At 53.5% G+C, this 22,206-nt stretch overlaps 1 protein-coding gene across 3 annotated transcripts in view; it reads left to right on the forward strand.

Annotated features, from left to right (window-relative positions):
* Positions 1-21,571, forward strand: part of COMMD1 (copper metabolism domain containing 1) — a 102,636-nt gene extending 81,065 nt beyond the window's left edge. The window contains exons 3-4 of one of the 3 annotated variants that reach the window (XM_077315298.1): positions 19,216-19,358; positions 21,320-21,571. In XM_077315298.1, coding sequence (XP_077171413.1) covers positions 19,216-19,323 — 108 coding nt within the window. In that variant the 3' untranslated portion in view covers positions 19,324-19,358; positions 21,320-21,571. Of the gene's footprint in view, positions 1-19,215 lie in introns of all 3 variants that reach the window. The other 2 variants (XM_077315290.1, XM_077315283.1) reach the window with 2 other exon arrangements.
* The last annotated feature ends 635 nt before the right edge of the window (positions 21,572-22,206 follow it).

A 22,206-nucleotide genomic window follows, 5' to 3' on the forward strand; every position in this document is an offset into this window, starting at 1 on the left:
CACAGGGTGTCTGTTGTGGGGAGAGGAATGGGAAGGCGACTGTAAGCCGCTTTGAGCCTCCTTCGGGTAGGGAAAAGCGGCATATAAGAACGAACTTCTTCTTCTTCTTCTTCTGAGATTACTGAAGAAGAATTGATACTTATATGCCACTTTTCTCAACCCAAAAGTCTCAGTGGGTTACAATCACCTTCCCTTCCTCTCCCTACAACAGACACCCTGTGAGGGAGGGGAGGCTGAGATTACTGAAAAAGAGTTGTTTGTGTGCACCGAGTTACGTGTGTACTCACCGAGTTGCGCACCAGCGCCTGCACCTCCCCTCTCCCCCGCAGCGCGGTGCTGGAATGGCCGATTCGGACACCTCCAAACACAACCTTATATGTCACTTCCAGGAGTGTGGCAGGGAGCATGGCCAGGTGACGTCACTCCTGGGGCCCTCAAAGCCTGAACATTTCTTTCAGGGTCTTCTCCACAATCAAAAGGGGATCTAGGAACCCGCTCCTCCTCCAAGGACCCTTGCTTGGCAATCTTACAGCTGTCCGTTTTTCTGTACCTCACCTACCTCACAGGGTTGTGGTTCTTAGAATAAAACAGAGTAAGGGAGAACAATGTTGCTAGCTACAGCGAGTCCCTCCCCCAACTGGGGAGAGGGCATCTTTAAACAGCCCTGCAGCGCGGCGCGGCGCGCCGCAGACTGAATAAAAGAGTAAGGGCTGTCTGGGAGGAGTTAGGGCGGGCCATGTCCGGGATAAAAACTCGGAGGAGCCAATCAGGAGCCGATTGGCCCCTCTGAGTGTCCATCCCGGCCCAAGCAGCCACGCGGCTCCCCATTGGCTGCTTCACCCGGCCAGGGAATCAGCGCATAGACTGGACTGCCAGCCGATGCAGTGAGTCCTCTGGGGGACCGCGCCGCCCTCTCCTGGCCGCTGGAACTCCAGCGGCCGGGAGAAGGCTCCAGAGAGCTGCCGGTGGGGTGGGGGCCGCACCGCCTTCTTTCGACTTCGGGCAAGGTGGGGGGCGGGAGCTGGCCTTCACTCGGCCCCAGGACCAGCCTCACTGCGGTGAGGCCGCTCCCGGGGCCGAGAGCAGACCGGCTCCTAGCACCCATTTTATTAAAAAACTAGTAATTAAGCCCGCTGTACTAAAAATACAGCGGGCACTAGGCCAGGGAGCCCCCGGCAGTCGTGTGCAGTGCGGCCGCCGGGCAGGGAGCAACTGCGAGCCGCACTGTGTGCGGCTCGCAGTTGCTCCCTTGGCGGCGGGCGAGCAATCAAAGGGCCCAATCGGCAGGCGCGAAGCCTGTGGGGGTGGTGCTGTCGCTCCCTCCCTCCCTCCCTCCCTCCCTCCGAGGGTTCAGAATCCAGGGCCAGGGCGGTGTCCGTGGGATTGTGACCTAGTGAGACAGTGGGGCAGCCCTCTTCACAAACAGGCTTGCCAGGGGTGCCCCCGGGGCAGGGGCGGAGTTGGGGGGGTCAGGGGTGCCCGAGAGGCGGCAATGGAGGCGGCAATGGAGGCGGCAGCAGTGCAGGGCACAAGACCGGCTGCTGCTCCATCTTCCCGCAGGTGGGGTCGGAGGGCAGGCACGCAGAAGGCGCTCAGGCGGAGGCAAAGCCCCCCGTGCCGTGCTGGAGGAGGAGCCTGCAGGGGCCTGGTTTCTCCAGCCAAGACGCGGGCAGAGTCCTCCAGCCCTCACCTGGAGGTTGGCAGCCTCAGGGGGCTTGATCCCATCACTGCCCCCGTAACCAACCATTTCTGGCCCTGGGTGTACCTGGCAGCAGCATGAAAGCAGAACGGTAACTTTCTTCTGGGCTGCCTGCCAGCTACGGCCTTTCCAGATAACCCAGTGCCAGATCACCACGCTTTTGCTTTCTTGGAAGGGCCCAGATGTGAGCACAGCCTCTCCTGAAAGGGAGTGATTAGAAACCATGGCAGACTTTCCAGGAAACCTGTAACGATTTCTCAGCCAAATGCCACCATTGAGTTTAGCTGGGTACAGAGGCCGAGTCGGAGCTTTTTACCTTCTAGGGGCCTCTGTCTGTGGTCTCTTTTTTATTGTCTTCTTTCGACATCTTAGTGTGCGTTTTTAAAAAGAAATCCTGACTCATCCTGTGGTGTCCTGAAATGTCTTTCCCCACAACTGAGTTTTGAGAGGTAGAGGCTCCTCTTGAAGACAGCGTGTGTCTGGAGACCTCCTGCTGCTACAAGTGATTGGGAATTCATTTTCCTGGAGAAAATGGTTAATTTGGAAGGTCCCTCCCCTCCCCAAATCCCGCCTTCCCCAGGCTCTACTCCCCCCCCCCCAATCTCCCCAAGTATTCCCCAACCTGGAGCTGGGAACCACAGAAGACACAAATGACCAGAGCCCAGGCCCCTGAAACTCAGCCCCTCAAGACGAAGGTCCTGTGTCCGCACTTCCGCACGGTTTGGCCACCTTGGCGATCCCTGAAGCTCGAGGCAGCCGGTGTCGTGGCACAGGGAGGAGGGGTGGTGGCAGCACACCAGTCAGCCGGCGCACGCAGGCACAGAGCTCGGGCTTCGGTGATCGCTGAGGCAGCCAAACCACGCCGAAGCGCATAACCCTGTGGCTGGGTGGGAGGGAGGGAGGGAGGCAGCCAGGAAGCAGGCTACCCTCCTTGGCCAGGGTGCAACTTAGCTGTGCCATCGGCCAGGAATTTGGGTGCGATTCCGGATTCCTCCTTTTCTGTGGAGGCCCCGGTCACAGGAGTGGCCCACTGAGCGTTCTTCCATCTCACCAGGAGTGGCAACCAGCGCCCTCCTTGTCCACGGAACGCTTGGCCACAGTGATTCACACAACGGCCACCTCGGTCTGGACTTCTGTCGCTCGCTCTATGGGGGCCTACCCTGGTCCCCGACCCAGAAATTGTACAAAATGGGACATCTTGGAGGGCCCGCATCCAGCTGGCGCTGAGGCAGCTGCGTTGGTTGCCGGTTGCAGCCGGGATCAGGTTCAGGATTCTGGTATTAACCCTCAAGGCCCTTTGCGGTCTGGGGCCCACATATCTGAGGGACCGCCTGTCACATTATGCTCCCCGCAGAGCCCTTCGCTCTGTTGGGAGCTAACTTGCTGGTTGTCCCTGGTCGAAGGGAATTCACCTGGCCTCGACCCAGACCTGTTCACCTGTCCTGGTCAAATAAGGTTCCAGATGAGCTGAGGGCCTTGATGGAGTTTTCGGAGTTCCACAAGGCCTGTAAGACTGAGCTCTTCCGCCAGGTCTTAGGTTGAGGCCGGGCTGGTTAAAGTCTTGACTCCCGCCCCCCCCCCCCTTGAGCAAATTAGATCGGCGTGGCTCCCTTGGCCTCCATCTGGTGTCACCCATCTGTGGGAGCTGGGGCAGGGAGGGCTGGCCGCCACGGTCTGGAATTGGCTGTGTTTTCCATGAAATGGGGTTTTATGGAGAGTTTTAATGTGGGGTTTATACTCTGTTAGCCGCCATGATCCGGTTTTGCAGGAGTGGCGGAACACAAGCCGAATCATAAAACGTTTTAAAAATCTAAAGAGGTGAGGAGCAAGATGGGAGACCACAAAGAGTGGGAGCTGAGAGCAAAGCTGAAGAGAAGCAGCCTCTCTTGACGTCCGCACACACAGGACTGCGACTGCCAGGCCACTTGAACAACAACGTGCCCCCTTGAGCACTTTTTGGACTTCATTTTTATTTGATTTGTTTGATTTCTATACCGCCCTTCCGGTGTGGCAACTGGGAAAGCAGCTACAAGTTGCCAGCCGCTCCCCGTTCTTGTCTCTCAAAGCCCATAAGCCCAGCCTTCAGAAGCACCCAGATTCCCACTCAGAGTCATGGACATAAAGCAGAAACCTCCGAGGGAAGAAGACAGCCGCACATGTGTCTCTTACAGCAGGGGACCTGTCAGTTTCCCATTTTCTGTGCTTATAGCTCAGGGAGAAGGGGGAAAAGCTTGAGGGAGTGGGATCCCAAATTCCCTGCCTTGGCTCCAGGCCTGCCCCCCGCTACCCAGCCTGATATCCTCCACTGCAGCCAGGGTCAGCATGTATGCCGGCCACCTCCGCTGCCATGGCCAGGCTCCGCTCAGCTGCCAGGCTCCTCCTCCTCCGTGACTGCTGACAGGGCTGTACGGGGCTGCAGTGGCTCCTTCTGGGCTCCCGGGCTGTGTGGCCAATGCTGCCGGGCCCAGCAAGGCTTCCGTGGCTGTGCAGCCATGACTGAACCCAGCCCAGCTCCCCTGTCCCACTGCCAGCTGCCCGAGGTAAGTGCATTCTCTGCACTTGCACAGAGTGGTAGTCCACTTCAGATTTTTTTGCAAACCGGGGGAAGACCCTAATTTTGCAGGGAAATCACTTTAGCCTCCGTGTGGCCCTGACCTGTGGATTTAGCTATCTGCAGATGGGAGCCACACGTGGCTATTATTATATAGACTAGTAAAAAAGCCCATTGTTTGAAGAAGACAATGGGCGCTAGCAGGTGGGGACCAGAGCGAGCGGCAGGCGAGGGACAGAGCGAGGGACAGGCTACCTGAAAGAGGAGGCGGGCGGCGGCTCCTCTGCATTTTTTTGTTCTTCTGCGGCTTTCCCGGCGGCTCCATTGTGTTCTGGGGCCATGAGGGCAGGGAGCACCCAGCAGCTGCGCTGTGGGCGGCTGCCGGGGCTCCCAGGGCGCCGGCTTGAAGCGGCGAAAGGCTCCTCCAGGGGATTTTTTTTTCTGCTGCCTCTCGGCTTGGAGCTGCGAAAGGCTCCTACAGGGTTAATGCTTTTCTGCTGGCTCTCTTGGGCGTGCCGGCTTGGAGTTGCGAAAGGCTCCTACAGGAGTTTTTTTTTCTGCTGGCTCTCCTGGGCGCCGGCTTGGAGCTGCGAAAGGCTCCTACAGGGTTAATGTTTTTCTGCTGGCTCTCGTGGGCGTGCCGGCTTGGAGCTGCGAAAGGCTCCTACAGGGTTAATGTTTTTCTGCTGGCTCTCCTGGGCGCCGGCTTGGAGCTGCGAAAGGCTCCTACAGGGTTAATGTTTTTCTGCTGGCTCTCGTGGGCGTGCTGGCTTGGAGCTGCGAAGGGCTCCTACAGGAGTGTTTTTTTCTGCTGGCTCTCCTGGGCGCCGGCTTGGAGCTGCGAAGGGCTCCTACAGGAGTTTGTTTTTGTCTGCTGGCTCTCGTGGGCGCCGGCTTGGAGCTGCGAAGGGCTCCTACAGGAGTTTGTTTTTGTCTGCTGGCTCTCCTGGGCGCCGGCTTGGAGCTGCGAAGGGCTCCTACAGGAGTTTGTTTTTGTCTGCTGGCTCTCGTGGGCGCCGGCTTGGAGCTGCGAAAGGCTCCTCTGGGGGTGTTTTTTTTTTCTCTGCAGCTTCTCGGCGGCTGGAGTCTTGTGTTTGCGTCGGCGGCTCCCTTGGGGTCCGGCCTGACGCGGTGAGAGACGCTTTGCGCCTCTCGCCGCGTTAGGCAGGGAGCAACTGCGAGCCGCGCTGCGCGCGGCTCGCAGTTGCTGGGGCTGGGAATCGGAGGGACCAATCGGCAGGCGCTTCGCGCCTGCCGATTGGTCCCTCCGATTGTCTGTCGTGAGGAAGGGTCCAATCCGGACCCTTCCTCATCACGGACAAAGCCCACCTCAAGGCCCCTTAACGAATTATTTAGTCCGTGGCGCCCGCGGCGCCACGGGCGGTGTACAGATTATTTTACTACTGTGGATTGAAAGGGCAGGAAGGTGGCATGGTAGGGCCCCATTTCATCAGATCTCTGGGCCATTCCGCACAAGGACCAATGTTGCCAATTGCTTTCACAAAGCAGAAATGCTATTTTAAATAGTGGAATCTCGGCGTTCCGCATACCTGCATTTGTAGTGGAATCCAGTAGCGTTTCATTCGTTCCCCACAGGTTTCCAGTCTCGCAGGAATCGCTAGAAAGGAAGCGATTTTTTCTGTGCTTGGTCCCGCCCCTGGCCGTCAATCAAACGGAACAGCCAACGGGCGGTTGTTATCATGCTCCCGAAAAGCCCCTTTCCCTTTAAGTACAGGTTTTTTTTTTAAACACACACACATTGCAACGAATATGCGTTGATTCATTGCAACAGAGAGACCCATCTAGCTGGCATGTGAGCTGGCAAGTCATCGTTACCACGCTCCCCCGAGTGAAAAAAATCCCCCCCCCCGCACGGGTGCGATTTTTGGCCGAAATTAAAGGGAACTGGCGAACAGGGGGCTGTGTTGTGCTTGGGGACTTAGGGGAGCTTTAGAGCATTTCTGCGGAGGGACTGTAGCCGGAGAAGCCTCACTGGGTGAATGAAGGCTCGCTGGTTCGTTGCTTTCTCTGCTCCGAGGGAAAAAATGTCGATCACTTAGCCAGAAGTTCGGAGGAGAGAGCCAGGGGGAGGGACTTTGTTGCAACCGCTACATTGAGAACGCACAGGTCTTTTTCGCAAATGTTGCAGGTTGTTGGCAGGAGTGTAGCGATTTGCTGAGGGTGAATCCACTTTTCCCGATTCCCCAAATATCGCTACAACAAAGCGATTTTGGCGCTAGTGTTGTAGATTGCTCACAACGTCATGCGGAACGCAGTTATAGTGGCGAAAACAAAATGTAAGACTAGTGCTATATTAAAGTCATGCGGAATGGCCCTCAGGATCTAAGCAAGGTCGGACCTGGTCAGTACTTGGATGGGGAACCACCAAGGACGACTGTCAGACGCACAGGAAACTCACAACAAAACTTATTCAAAAGAAAATAGTTTTATTGATTAGCACTATACGCATGGGACTGAAAGTCAAATCTGACTCGAAGCCAGATTTGCCTCAGCTTATCAATACATTTCGCCCGCCCAAAACTTGACAGTTCCCAAGGAGGGGGGTGGTGAAGAAAGACATATGTGAAACAAAAACAGGATTCCAAACTCCCATCCTTGAGAGAGGTGACAACAACCCTGTGAGCCCATAACAAGATAAGGTTAACATAACATCGCTATTCTATTTTATTGCTTACAAACTACAAGGCCGGGGCTAGCAGGCGCCAGGCTCAATCAAGCAATATAACTGACATGGAGGAACTCAGGCTAATTTATGACAGAGATTCTACAATCCTGACATCCCTCCGCATTAAAACTAACTCCACTCCCCCACCTAGCCAGCATCTACCGGACGAGGACAATCAGGGAATGCTCGGTGGAAAGCCCGGAGAAGGCGGGGTGCTTTCACATTCCCAGCCTCCACCCACTCTTTGTCCCCAGCAGGAAAATCTTTCCAATCGACCAGATATTGAAGGCGACCCTTATACAAACGAGAGTCTAAAATTTGGTTGACTTCATAGTGGGTGTCTTTATCGATGTAAATTGGCACAGGCGTAGCTGGAGGAGGGTGCCACTCGTCCGGGGCCGGAGCTCTTCGCAGCAGGCTGGAATGAAAAACCGAATGTACATTCCTATAAGTCTTTGGTAAGGCTAGCTCAACAGTCACATCATTAATCAGTTTTACCACTTTAAATGGCCCCACATATTTTGGGCCAAGTTTTTTGGATTTCTGTTGGCACCTCAGGTTCTTTGTAGACAAATAGGCCAGATCTCCCACTTTCCATTCAGGAGCAGGTACTCTCTTTTTATCTGCTTGAGCTTTATAGGCTTGTTTAGCCTCCTTGAGGCTAGCAACAATTTCTGGCCAACCTGTACTGATGGTTGCTGCCCATTTATTTATGTCAGGAGCCTCTGTAGAGCTGAGCTCCCAGGTGGGGGCTGCCACCAAATCAGTTCCATACACCACCTTGAAGGGTGATGCCCCTGTTGAAGCGTGGACCCCATTGTTGTAGGCAAATTCAGCAAGTGGCAATAAAGAGACCCAGTCATCCTGCTGGTGATTGATAAAGCAACGCAAATATTGTTCCAGGATTTGGTTTACCCTTTCGGTCTGGCCATTTGATTCAGGGTGATAGCCCGAAGTAAGGGCTTGCTCCACTCCCAATAGTCTTAGGAGTTCCCTCCAAAACTTGGAAACGAACTGGGGGCCCCGATCCGTCAGAACACGTGTCGGGATCCCGTGCAGACGTACCACGTGTTTAATGAATAGAGAAGCCAATTTAGGTGCTGAAGGCACACCCGTGCAGGGAATGAAGTGAGCCTGTTTTGAAAAAGCATCCACTACTACCCATATCACGGTGTTCCCGTGGCTGGGAGGGAGGTCTGTGATAAAGTCCATAGTAACATCTGACCATGGGCGAGAGGGGGTGGGTTGTGGCTGTAATAGCCCCTTTTTCTTGCCCCCAGCCGGTTTTGAGGCAATACAAATGGGGCACCCCTGTACATATTTTTCCACATCTTTGCGCATAGATGGCCACCAATACTGTCTCCTGACCAGATGCAGAGTTTTTACAAAACCAAAATGTCCAGCAGTTTTTGCATCGTGGCAAAGTTTCAAAACTTTTCCCCTGACCGAAGCAGGAACAAAGAGTCTCTCGCCTTTAAAAAAGAGCCCCCCCTTCTCCGTCAGATCAGGGCGGAGGGAGCAAAACTCCGGATCTTGGGACACCTCCTTCTGGACCCAGCCCCCTGGGATGGGCGTAACAGTCTTTGTGTGGCTACGCGTCACGGCGGCCATTCCCAGTTGGGCGGGGGTAAAAACGGTATCTACCAATGGGTCTCGTTTGCTGTTATATTGGGGCAGGCGTGACAAGGCATCTGCCAAAAAGTTCATTTTGCCCGGCAAATGCTTTAGGGAGAAGTTGAAACGGGCAAAAAACTCCGCCCATCTCATCTGCTTGGCGGAAAGCGAGCGGGGCTGCTTGAGAGCTTGGAGGTTTTTATGATCCGTCCAGACTACAAACGGGATCGCGGATCCCTCCAGCCAATGCCTCCAGGTGGAAAGGGCCAATTTTACAGCGGCTGCTTCTTTTTCCCAAATTGCCCAGTTTCGTTCTGCCCCCGAAAATTTCTTTGAAAGATAGGCCAGCGGGTGTAATTTCCCGTCCACCCCCTCTTGGAGGATCACGGCCCCCATTGCTACGTCCGAGGAGTCTACTTGTACAGTAAATTGCTTAGAAGGGTCAGCATGGGCCAGTACTGGTTCGGATGTAAACAGTGACTTTAGTTTGTCAAAAGCGTCCTGACAAGGGGGGGTCCACAGCAGGGGCGCCCCCGGGCGGCTCGCGGTTTTACCCCCTTGTTTGGTCTTTAACAAGTCAGTGAGGGGCAACGCCACCTTGGCAAAGTTGGGGATAAAGGTCCTGTAAAAATTAGCGAACCCCAAGAAGCTTTGCAGCTGCTTCCTGGTGCGGGGAGGTTCCCAAGCCAGCAAATCACGCACCTTGCCCGGGTCCATCTCAATCCCAGCCTGGGAGACACGGAAACCCAAAAACTCCACCGCATCGCGGTGGAACTCACACTTAGACAGTTTAGCAAACAATTGGTGCTTCCGCAAGCGGCTGAGCACCTCGCGGACTAGGTCAGCATGACTCTCGACATTCTCTGAATACACAAGAATATCATCAATGTACACCAACACCCCCTGGTACAATAAATCATGCATAATTTCATTTATCATATTCATGAACACGCCCGGAGCGCCGGCGAGGCCGAACGGCATTACGGTGTACTCAAATTGCCCTAGGGGAGTATTAAAAGCCGTTAAATACTCGTGCCCCTTCTTGATCCGGACTCGGTAGTAGGCTTCCCTCAAATCCAGTTTCGTGAAGATCCGCGCCTTCCCCAAGTGGCCCAATAAGTCTTTTATCAGGGGGAGCGGGTAGGCGTTGCAGGTGGAAACCGCATTCAACCCACGGTAGTCAGTACACAAGCGCAGCGAACCGTCCTTCTTTTTTACGAAAAGGACCGGGGCTGCCAAGGAAGAGGTGGCCGGTCTAATAAAACCCCTCGCCAGGTTTTTGTCCAAAAATTCCCTAAGCTCCGCCATCTCCCGCGGACTCATGGAATAAAGTTTGGCTTTGGGGAGAGGTTCCCCTTTCTTTAATTCAATGGCACAGTCAGTTTTACGGTGGGGGGGAAGTTGGTTGCACTCCACTTCCGCGAACACATCAGCAAAGTCCCGATACTCGGGAGGGAGCGCTGCCCCCCCTGATCCCAAGGCGGCCACAATCCCCGCACTTGGAGAACCCCGCGGTCGAGCGTGCTGCTCGCAGGCGGGAGAGGTAAATTTCACAGTCCCCTCTTTCCATTTCACTAGGGGGTCATGTTCCTTCAGCCAATCCAACCCTAACACGCAAGGGAAAGCCGAGTGAGGGGCTACCAAAGGTTGGATTCGTTCCCAATGTTTTTTTATGTCCAAGTCCATGGGGCGCGTCTTAGCCGTGGCTTCCCCTCCGGGAGCACATTTCCCGTCTAATTGGGTGATTGGCAAGGGTTCCTTCAGTGGCACCTTTCCCACCCCCAAAGTCTCGGCCAGTGCCGGGCTCACAAGGGATTGGGTACACCCCGAGTCCACGATACACCGGACTCCCACTGTTTTCCCGGACTTGGGGTTGGAGAGATTGGCAGGTAGGAGTAGCAAGGGGGAATCACTCACCACGCGTTTGCCCCTGTTGGCGGCCTGCTGGCGGGGCGCCTTTACAGCAGACCGTCCTCGTTTCCCGACTGCTCCTCGACTTGATCCTCGTCGTCCAGCCCGCTCCCTTCCTCCGAGTCGTCCACTGCCGGCACGGCAGCCACTGGCACCAGGAGAGACTTGGCACTTTTCTTCGGAGTGGTTTTCTTGGCAGGCTGGGCTTTCGATGGGGCGCCGCTCACGGCCTTCGGGGTCGATGCTGCTTTCGTCGGGCAGTGTGCGAGAAAGTGCCCCGCTTGGCCGCATCCCAAGCACAGCCCCTTTTCCATGCGCCGGGTGCGCTCAGACGGCTCCAATTTGGCCCTGGGCTTGACTTTCGCCGGGGTGGAAGTTTTCGCCACGGTTTTGCCTGCCAGGACCTGGACCATCGAAGCTCGCTCCAATCGATTTTCCATTTCCCCAGCCAATTGGACCCACCCTTCAACCGTAAGCGGGTCTTCCAGGAGGAGGCATTTATCTGCCAGAGTAGGATTGAGGCCTCCCACAAACGACAGCACGCGTTGGGGTTCCGTCCAGTCCGGCACAGAGGAAGCCAGTTCTTTAAACTCTCTAGCGTACTCGACCACTGACAACTTCCCTTGCCGATGAGCCCTGAGTTTTTTCTCCGCGGTCTCTCGTTCGAACGGTTCCACGTACATCTGGCGCAGGGCTCTCATAAAATGGTTGTAGTCACGGATGGCTTGGGGGTGGTAACGGTACAAGTCCACGAACCATTTGGCTGCTTTGCCTTCTAGGGCTTGACCTACGAAACGCACTTTCTCAGCGTCGTCCTGGAAAGTGAACCCCATTTCCATCATATAGGCCTGGAGGTGCACCAGAAACGTAGGAAAGTCGGAGGGGTCCCCAGAAAACTTAGCCTTGAATTTATAGGTGCTCCGCATCTCCACACCACGGAGGTGGGCAGGTAGGCGCCCCGGGCCCCAATCCGCCGGTGCCGGGGCCGGGACCAGGGGTCGTGCACCACGGCCGATGCCTCGCCCTCTCCCTGCCGCCACTCTTGCTCGTTCCGCTGCCCGTGCCGCCTCTGCTGCCCGCGCGGCCGCTCGCGCCGCTTCGCGCGCCGCTGCTGCCGCCGCTGCTGCATCCTCGCCTCCGTCCGCGCCGTCCCCTCCGGCTCCATCGCCGCCCGCGCCGCCTTCGTCCTCTCGCTCCTCGTCCTCGCCTTCTCGTTCCCTCTGCGCTCTTGCTCGAGCCTCTGCCTCCGCCTCGATTTCCAGCTGCGCCCTGGCCCTGGCCACCGCCTCAGCATCCGCTGCTGCTTGTGTTTCCGCCATGCCGTGTTCCCGCAGTGCAAGCCCACCGCTCGCTCGTCGCAGGCTGGTATCGTGCGCACCACCCCCGAGCACTTCCCTCAGCAAGCGTTGAGTTCGGCGCTTCTCCTCCGGATCCAGCCGACCCGAAAGATCCTGCAGCCAGTTAGTCACCCTGTCCAGCTTGTACTGCAAGTCCTGTGTCTCACCCACAGGCTCCAGCGCGTAGCTAGGCAGTCCCAGGTGCTCCGGCCACCGTTCATCCCCAGTAGGGCGGTCGTATTTAGACAATCGCCTGCGCTGGGTGACGTGTCGTTCCAAAAATTCCTCGGGTCCCGGGGTTGCCCCCGAGATTGCCCGCATCATGCCCGAGCTGTGCGGGCCGGCACCAGCGCCGTCGCCCTGGGAGAGGTCCCAATCCAGGCCCTCTCCCTGTTCAGAAAAAGTGTGTCCCTCGCCCTGCATTTTGCAGGTGAAAGGAGTTGTGAGATTTGACTTGATGTCAGACGCACAGGAAACTCACAACAAAACTTATTCAAAAGAAAATAGTTTTATTGATTAGCACTATACGCATGGGACTGAAAGTCAAATCTGACTCGAAGCCAGATTTGCCTCAGCTTATCAATACATTTCTCCCGCCCAAAACTTGACAGTTCCCAAGGAGGGGGGTGGTGAAGAAAGACATATGTGAAACAAAAACAGGATTCCAAACTCCCATCCTTGAGAGAGGTGACAACAACCCTGTGAGCCCATAACAAGATAAGGTTAACATAACATCGCTATTCTATTTTATTGCTTACAAACTACAAGGCCGGGGCTAGCAGGCGCCAGGCTCAATCAAGCAATATAACTGACATGGAGGAACTCAGGCTAATTTATGACAGAGATTCTACAATCCTGACAACGACTCTGCAAAGGAAGGCAACAGCAAACCACCACTGACTCTCATTTGCCCTGAAAACACTTTGCTGGGGTTGAGGGATTGGTTGAGATATGACTTGAGGGCCCTCATGCAGGTCCTGACTGAGGGTCTTGGGCCGGTCTCCCCAAGATCAAGGAGCTACGGAACTCCCAAGCATTCAGGATGCTAAATGGACAGGCAGGACGCCCTTGAATCATATGCCTCTCTGTGCTAATCAATCTAAAACCAGAGTCCACCAGCACCTTTAACCCCAACAAAGATTCATTCAAGGTCTGAGGAAGAGTGCTTGCCCTCGAAAGCTCACGCCTTGAATAAATCTTTGTTGGTCTTAAAGGTGCCTGACTGGATGCTGATTTTATTGTCCTACTTCAGACCAGCACGGCTACCCCTTTGAATCTGTGCTAATCATTGCTAGATTAGGACTGGGACTGTACCACATCTCACTCTAGCGCATCCTTCTTTCTTAAGGTGCCTCCCTCCCCACTCTGCTACGGGGAAATCTTCTGTCTGGTGGTGCGGCCTTCCAACTAACCTGGTCTCAGTCTCAAATGATGAGAACCAGATTGGGCTGTGAGCTCAGAGCAGAATATTTCTGCCTTGTCTGCGATTCCTGATCTCTTGAGGACAAATGTTATTGTTGGCACATCAAAGGCCTCAAAATTTCATCAGCACCCTGCCGGAACAGATTGCTCAAGGAGTGTGTGAGCAGTCGCTAAGAAAAGAGATCTCCCTGGGATCTCTGCTGTTTCTTTGTGGTTCGAAGGGTTTGATGTTTTGTGCAAGTGAAAAGCTGCTTCGGGGGTCCCCTGACTTTTTGAGCCCAAGGTCACCTTGGGAATTCTCACACGGGGTGATAAGCATAACTACAAAATGGCTGCTACAGGAGGCGGAGTCATGCATAGGGAGGAAGAGGAAGAAGAGGAGTCATTTCTAAGAATGCACTGGGGAAGAGGAGTGTGAGAGAGCAAGGCCCAGCGCTGTGGTGGTAGTGGCTACTGAAACATTATTTGAATCTGCACAGCCAATCAATAGCCCTGCTGAGCAAGAGCTCCACTTGGCCCCACCCACTTTCTAAAAACAGCTGTTGGGCACCAGGAGAGGGGGCAGCAGGCACCACGGTGGGGACCTCAGAGCTACATAAAGAGTTCCTGTGGGACATTGTGGTATCCCCACTGCAAAGCAGAGCCTAGCTGGCTCCACTGAGGGTGATGTTGCAAAGCCGAAGCACACGCCGGTCTCCCAAACGACCGCATGGCCCAGATGTTTGCGGCCTTCCAGAGCAGGGTCAGAATCCACTGGAGGAAACGGAGGTGGCTAAGCGACTTGGTGAGTAGACTGAAGATCCGTTTCAAAGGGTTCGATAAGGAACCCAAGCAGACAGACGGCACTTGTCAATGTAAGAAAGCAGAAGTGACAAGGCGGCCCAAAATGGCCTTTCTTCTTTTTTCCCAGAGGCCAGGCTGTGAATCACAGGGTTTGAGTGACAGCAGCCATTTCCACGAAAAAGGCTGCCGCAGCAGCAGTTGTGCATTGTCCTGACACAAACATCTGTCAGCCTTCATCCTTCATGGGGCAAATCGCTCCATGGTGTCACTCTCCAAATTGGCCTCCTTTTCCCTGCTCATCCTTTGTCCAGTTCAGGCTTGTATGCAACTTCCCCCTCCCTCCCTCTCTCTTTGTCTCCCTCATCAACCCTCCCCCCCCCCCGCCTCATTTCTAAAATATATCCAATGACTGCTTGGATTGGCCCACAAGCCACAGGGACAAATGCCACCATTGTCACAGTCTTCCCTTGATGACTTTCAGCATGATCTAGTGCTTAGCAGCGGCTTCTAAAACCTATCCGTAAGGGCTAAGCCAGCCTGCAGGGTGACGAGCAGGGTTCCGCCCAAAATCTATTGCCTGTTTGGTGGTGGGGCTTAATTTTTTGTTTTAGTGGCAAATGTTTAACTATTACTGTAGGACACCTTGAACCAAGAGGAAAGGCATTCTATATAATATCTTTAACCGCTCCTAGCGGAGCAGATAAAATAAAGCCATAAGGGCCCTGAGGACAGGCCCTGTCTGGGATGAGGAAGGGTGCCGATAGGCCCCTTCCCCCAGACTGACAATCGGAGGGCCCAATTGGGCCCTCCGATTGTCAGTTTGGCAGCAAGGGACGGCTCGCAATTGGTCCCTTGCCGCCGGACTGACGAATAAGGAGGCGCTTTGTGCCTCCCGATCCGCCCCCCTCTAACCTCACACGGCTTCGCACGGCTGCCACCATTTGCTCCATGGCCGCCCACACGAGCCGAGAGCCGCTGCAGCCGTCGAGAAGACGCGCCAGCCACGGTCAACCCCAAGAGGTTGCGCCCAGCGGCCGCGGCTGCCTACCAGAAGCAAGAGGCCGGCGCCGCGGCCACAGCTCGCACTCCCTGCCAAAAGCCGCTGCACGCCGGGAAACCCCCCGCGGCGAGAGCCCCCGCCCGCGGATTGCCAGAGAGCCACTGGCCAGAGGACGCGGATGGCGCAAGAGGCACCCAGCACTGCCGCCACCAACAAGCCGCCCGACCCCGCTCTCTCCCGAGCCCGCCTCCAACGGTCGCCTCTACGCGGACACCACCAATGGTAGGCCGCAGCGCGCCAATCAAACAAACGCCCGATCTCCTCGGGATGGTTCCCAGGCCGCCACATGGCCGGGCTCGCCTGCAGGGAGGCCAGTGGGGACGCTGCCAGCCAGCCCGGGAAGGGTCTCACAGCCGCTAGCGCCCGCTGTATTTAGGAGACAGTGGGCTTATTTACTAGTTATATAATAAATATAAATATAATAAATAAATATGCAAAAAAAACCCTCTTCTTCTAAATCAGATTAGTATGAGAAGGCATGGACCAGGGGTGGCCAAGCTGTGGCTCTCCCGATGACCATGGACCTCTGGAGAGCCACAGTTTGGCCACCCCTGGCTTGAATGGTCCAGCTAGCCCAATATCATTGGATCTTGGCTCCTAAGCAGGGTCAGCGCTGCTTAATCCTTGGCTAGGAGACCCCCAAGGAAGTCAAGGGTCACAACACAGAGGCAGGTGATGGCAACCCACCCCTGAATCTTTGACCTTGAAAACCCTACAGGGGTGGCCATAAATAGCCTGCAGCTTGATGGCTCTTTCCACCCCACAAGGATTGTTGACAGAATTAACACTGTCCGTTTGTGGTTTGTTGCTGTGTTCTTCCGGCATAGAAGTCCAGCAGAAAACCAGCTGAACTAGCTCGTGGACTTTGCTCCCACGAAAACCCAAGGATCTTGATAGGCATGGGTGAATCGTTCCCAGGATGCCGTCTGTGCCGCTTCAGGCCGGGGGGGGGGGGGATGCCGTTCTTTCCGTTGTCAAGTGTTGGGTTGCGTGTCCCTCCCTTCATCCCTCGTTTTCACTTGGGCTACTGTCCGAAACGGCTCCCCCCTGATCTGTGTCAGGAAGACAATAGAAGGACCCTGCACATTTCCCAAAAGATACCTTCACATGGAGGCGCAAGATGTTTTCAGCAGGCAGAAAGGCAACTGAAATGAAGGAGACCTCCAAGTGGAAGTGAGCTGCTCTCTTCCACACGAGACACCACCAGGTCACTTGTAACTTCAGCAGGATTTTCCAAAGTGGGACCCAGTTGGATTTTAGTAAAGCTTTTGAAAAGGTTCCCCATGATGTTATTTTTTTTAATTTATTATTATATAAAGCGTTTACAGAAGGATGAAAAAGGAAAAAAGCGACCAGCTAGTAAAGTAATTATTAATACCTATTATAGTATAGTCTGATATTATCTTAAGAAGTATGTAGTCAGTTCCCATCTCATGTTAACCCTAACCTAACACTGCTGTCTTTCTTAAGAAAGTTGCCCCATGATGTTCTGATGGATAAGTTGAAGGACTGCAATCTGGATTTTCAGATAGTCAGGTGGATAGGGAATTGGTTAGAGAACCGCACTCAAAGAGTTGTTGTCAATGGTGTTTCCTCAGACTGGAGAGAGGTGAGTAGCGGGGTACCTCAGGGCTCGGTGCTCGGCCCGGTACTTTTTAACATATTTATTAATGATCTAGATGAAGGGGTGGAGGGACTACTCATCAAGTTTGCAGATGACACCAAATTGGGAGGACTGGCAAATACTCCGGAAGATAGAGACAGTTCAACGAGATCTGAACACAATGGAAAAATGGGCAAATGAGAACAAGATGCAATTTAATAAAGATAAGTGTAAAGTTCTGCATCTGGGTCAGAAAAACGAAAAGCATGCCTACTGGATGGGGGATACACTTCTAGGTAGCACTGTGTGTGAACGAGACCTTGGGGTACTTGTGGACTGTAAACTAAACATGAGCAGGCAGTGTGATGCGAATGCCGTTCTGGGCTGTATCAACCGGGGCACCACATCTAGGATTCTAGGATTCGATGACTTAGGCGGCGGCGGCAGCAGCACAGTCTGGGGTAGCAGTGATGGGCACTGTCCACGGGGTGTCGGTGGCCTCTTCGGGCTGCAGTGCCCCAAGTCGATGCTCGAGGGGTGAGCTGGTCCTGCCTCTCGCAGCCAAGTAGAGGCCCCAGAGACATGGGTGCCACTTCCAGGTTCTCTGCTCCTCCCCCCCCCCCCCCCGTTCCACTTCCGACCATGGGCCTGGGAGGCGGAGAAGCTGCCAGCTGTTCATTACCACAGTCCTTGAGGGCCTCATAAACTGACTGATTTTGATCTCCGTTTCACATCACCGTGAAATGAAGGTGCCTGTTTTAAATACTACTTTTGGGTTTTGGCCTGGGCTATTTAATTGGAAAAGAGCCTCTTGTGGCGCAGAGTGGTAAGGCAGCAGTCTGAAAGCTTTGCCCATGAGGTTGGGAGTTCGATCCCAGCAGCCGGCTCAAGGTTGACTCAGCCTTCCATCCTTCCGAGGTCGGTAAAATGAGTCCCCAGCTTGCTGGGGGGTAAACGGTCATGACTGGGGAAGGGAATGGCAAACCACCCCGTATTGAGTCTGCCATGAAAACGCTGGAGGGCGTCACCCCAAGGGTCAGACATGACCCAGTGCTTGCACAGGGGATACCTTTACCTTTCCCTTTATTTAATTGGATTCCTTCTTAATAAAGAATGTGTGTTCATGTATAGCATTTAAAAATCACTGAGGTTTTTTTTCAAGATAAGCGAAGATTTCTCTCCAAGCACGTTCCCTGGAGAGCATTGCACTCAGCTAATTCCCACCTGTTGGTGGGCCCCGGCCCCAAAGAGGTTGGATTGGCCTTATTCGGAGCCTGGTCGAATGAGCTGCCAGCAGAGATTCTTCCACCAGGTATATGGTTGAGGCCGAAATGAGCTCCCTCCTCTCCTCCCTGCCTTGGGAATTTGGAAACTGGGAACACCTGAAGAATTTGCCCCCACTGAGGAACTGTCTGAGCATTTTACTTGCATTCTTAATAATTAAGGGATTTTATGTTTTAATCATATTATATGTACGAGTTTTATGTTGTGAACTGCTCCGAGCCTGCTCGTGAGGAGGGATAGTCTATAAATCACACAGATCAAGCAATCAATCAAAAGATAAGATCTCAACAGCAGAATGGTTCAGATATCCTTAGTGCCAATTTTGTATTACTTAGTATTACACACATAAAAGAATTCAGGGATGTGGCAAGTTGATAGGGGAGAAGAATCAAGGAGGCTCTCCGTCCCGCCCCCCACGATAACACCGAAAACTCTCTCTTACCACCCCACTTGTCCTTGGGTTGTTTGGGGGATGCTGGAAATTTACTGCTGAAAAAAACTGTAAGGGCAGATCAGATGTCTCCAGCTATTTGCGCCTTTTTAGATCAATAGCCTCTTCCTACGTGAACCCCTCTTCCCGCCTAAATTAGCCCCCTATAAATGCCCCTATGGGGTTGACACATCCCTGTCTCTGTCAATGCATCCCCTGCGCTTACCATGCTGTGCTTCACATTATCTTATGGAACCTTTCAATAAAGACTAGTTTCTTAGCACCACATGTGGGTCGCCTCTGATTGAGTGGGTCAGCTCCGGTTCATGACACCCCTCTTGTGTACCCAGCAAATGTGCTTCTCTGACAGAATCATAGAATAATAGAGTTGGAAGGGACCTCCTGGGTCATCTAGTCGAACCCCCTGCACTATGCAGGACACTCACAACCCTCTCGCTCACCCACTGTCACCTGCCACCCCCTTGAGCCTTCACAGAATCAGCCTCTCCGTCAGATGGCTATCTAGCCTCTGTTTAAAAATTTCCAAAGATGAAGAACCCACCACCTCCCGAGGAAGCCTGTTTCACTGAGAGTCAGGAACTTCTAATAGTCAGGAACTTCTTCAGGATGTTTAGATCGAATTTCTTTTGAATTAATTTCATCCCATTTGTTCTGGTCTGTCCGCTGGGGAAAGAGAGAACAATTCTGCTCCCTTTTAAAAACATTGAAGGGAGACAGTTAATTAGACCCAAGATTGTATTCTCTCCGCAGCTGTTCTTTCTTGGTTTTGTTGGTTTTGCTTTCTGCAATGCTCTTTTCCCTTTCTGTGTTCCAGGAATCTGAATTTTTGACTCTGGAGTTTGATGAGATCAAACTGAATCAAATGCTGAAGAGGCTTGCAGAGGTTGAAGACAGCATCACTTCGTTGACCCAAGCGACCTAACCTTTGAGCTAAAACACGGCGCATTTGGGAGCAAGGTTGATGACTTTTCATTCCTCCCCCCAAGGCCCCACGGCCAATGTGGTTGTAATACCAGCACTTTAGATCCCCATCTGTCTAATGGTGGAATAAAGCAGATGGAAATCTAAAAACGACCCAGGCGAAAAATCTGCAGTGTTCCAAGTTGATTCTGTCTCTCAATTCTCAGTTAAAATAAACAAAGGAAGCTTGCAGGAGGTCTTGTTGATCTTGGACCCGGAGGAAGATGGCTCCCTGGTATCAAACGGAGAGCAACATAATCAAGAAGTGAGCTAAAAGAAACATCAGCAGATTGTGCAACGGAGCAATTGAACGGAGCACAGGCCCAGCTCAAACACCGTGCTACTCACACGGTGAAATGGCGATTGTGTGCTCCATCACTCCACTGCAGGGGTAGTCAAACTGCGGCCCTCCAGATGTCCATGGACTACAATTACCATGAGCCCCTGCCAGTGGGCAGGGGCTCATGGTAATTGTGGTCCATGGACATCTGGAGGGCCGCAGTTTGACTACCCCTGCTCTACTGCATGCATCGTAACAGGTGGTGTAGAGACACATCCACACAATTTGTGCCAGCTTGACAGATTGTGCCACTTGCCAGATGCCAAAAGGCCTGGCTGGGGAAGGAGGGCGGGCCCGGTCCTTGGCCAGTTGCATTCCAGCCCTGCCGACACCAACTAAGAGCTCCCATTCTCCTTCCTGTGTATTACTTTAATGACTATTCTAGCTAAGCTTCCCTTGTGGGCTCACCTGCACTTCCGCAGTCACAGCTTGTCAGACCAGATCAGGAAGGCAAAAACAGCCACTGTCCTTTCACTCCCTCGTGCAGCATTGCCACGAAAATTCCACATCCGGGCCACAATCCTTCCACAGCTCAAGCAGGGTTCACTGCGGAGGAGAGCAAAGGAACACTACCAGAGTGTTTTCTGCTCGAATGGCTTCACGTACAAATCAAGGATTTGTTGTATGCTGCAGGACACAATGATAAAATGGAATGAAAACCCTGGGATTTCTCAGAGACGGGAATTGCATTGCTGGCTTGGAGGATTTGTCTAATTTGCAGGCATATCGTATTCAGACAGAGTTTGCAAGTGTGACTCTGGGCTGCTTGGGTCCTTGAAGCTTCTAGTCTGAGTTGAGGGGGAGGCACTTGTCCTCCCTCCTAACAGGCTATGGGACTTTTTCATCTCAAAACTCATCCAGCTTTCCCTTCTAGATAAGGAGCAGGAAACTAACTTGGCGGTCATTAATGCTGAGCTGCTGTGATTGCCTGTTAGGGGGTTTGACCTCACTCTGTTCAAGACCCTTGACCGAGGAATAGTGGGCTGGCAGTCCATTTTGATCATGCAGGAGGGGCAGCCGTGTTAAGCCTGTTTGGGGCAGCAGAGAAGAGCAAGAGTCCAGGAGCACCTTAAAAGACGGACACTTGTGGCAAGAAATGCACTTTTGTGAGTCACTGTTCACTTCGCTTTTACCCTGCCACAAATGTTAGTCTTTAAGGTGCTCCTGGACTCTTGCGGTATTCCATTTTGTGCTTGCCCAGAGTGCGGCTGCTGTACTCCTGCCACTTCAGGTGTGTAGGCCAGGCAGTGTGTTTGCTGTGATTGTGGTGCAGCCAGATGTCTCAAAACACTGTGGGGTCCTCCCCCTGAACACACAAAGGGTGACCGGTCACAGGCGTGTCCTGGTAGCTGCTCCAGTCCTTGATCCTTACTGAGTAGCAAAGGGGCCGTAACAAACCCTCTTTCAAAGGGAAGAAGCGTGGCCACACCTTGGCTGGTTTGCAGCCGCTCTTCCACCCCAGGCAGGGGACTGAGGTCGATTCCAGGGATTTCTAATTCCTGTTTGTGCAGCCACCCTGCAGCACGCTTCCCAGGCAGCAAGATTCTGCTTTTGCGGTCCCTGCAGATAAAAGAACTCCAGTGGCTTCTGTGAGCAGCCATTGTTCCTATTTGAATAGGAGGTGTGGCCGTTCTTTCCAGAAAGGCGACAATCGCAGGAGTGGAAGGAAACCTGTAGAGAGCCAGAAGTTCCCCTCCCGCCCCGGCTGATTTTACAGAGGTCGATTTGCCAAGGACTCCGAGCTCCATCGCAGGGGTCGCATCCAGTCCCGGACCCTCATCGCTTGGGAAAACGTGACGGCAAGTCTTTGATTTCGGACACACATCTTGGATTTGACAGTTTTGAAATGTAATAAACAGCCTGCAAATGAGATTGTGGACCTTTTATTTTTGCTTCCCTTCATTCATTTATTTATTTATTTAGATTTCTATACCTGGGCGGTTTATGGCTATTCTACTTAAGCCCTTAAACTGTTCCCATTGACTAGTGGCAGTGAGTGGCAAGGGTGAGAAGTAATCAGAGAAAGCTCCACGTCTGCATTTTCACCGCAGTCCCCGGACTCCTTGGTCAACCCTGGCCCATGAAACGTTAAGAGCGTGTGGCTCAGAAGACAGTTTTTCCATCAGCCCAGGGAGGTTATCCAGGAGTGCTTCGATATAAAATCTGCAGCGAAATGATATGAGAGCCAGGGAGTCAATCAGACCGTCTGAGCCAAAGACCAAATGAACGATGAGCCGGACTAGATCCCGTTGGGCTCCCACGCGAGTCAGTCTGGAGCAGCAGGAAAGAGCCAGAGTCAGGAGCCCCTGAGAGTCTTGACAAAGCCTGTGGCAGGGGAGGGGCGATCGTCAGCCAGGGCCCAAGTGCTGCCAGAGCCTGCTTGTAATATTCCTTCTTGTAATATGTCGGCTTTTCCCTGGCTGAGCTTTCCTGGGTTGCTTCCAAGTGGCTGATACTGAACCTCTCCTCCTTCTGAGCAAATTAGGCATAACAAAAGCACAGGAA

Source organism: Paroedura picta, chromosome 1 (assembly GCF_049243985.1).
Source record: "Paroedura picta isolate Pp20150507F chromosome 1, Ppicta_v3.0, whole genome shotgun sequence".
NCBI lineage: Eukaryota > Metazoa > Chordata > Lepidosauria > Squamata > Gekkonidae > Paroedura > Paroedura picta.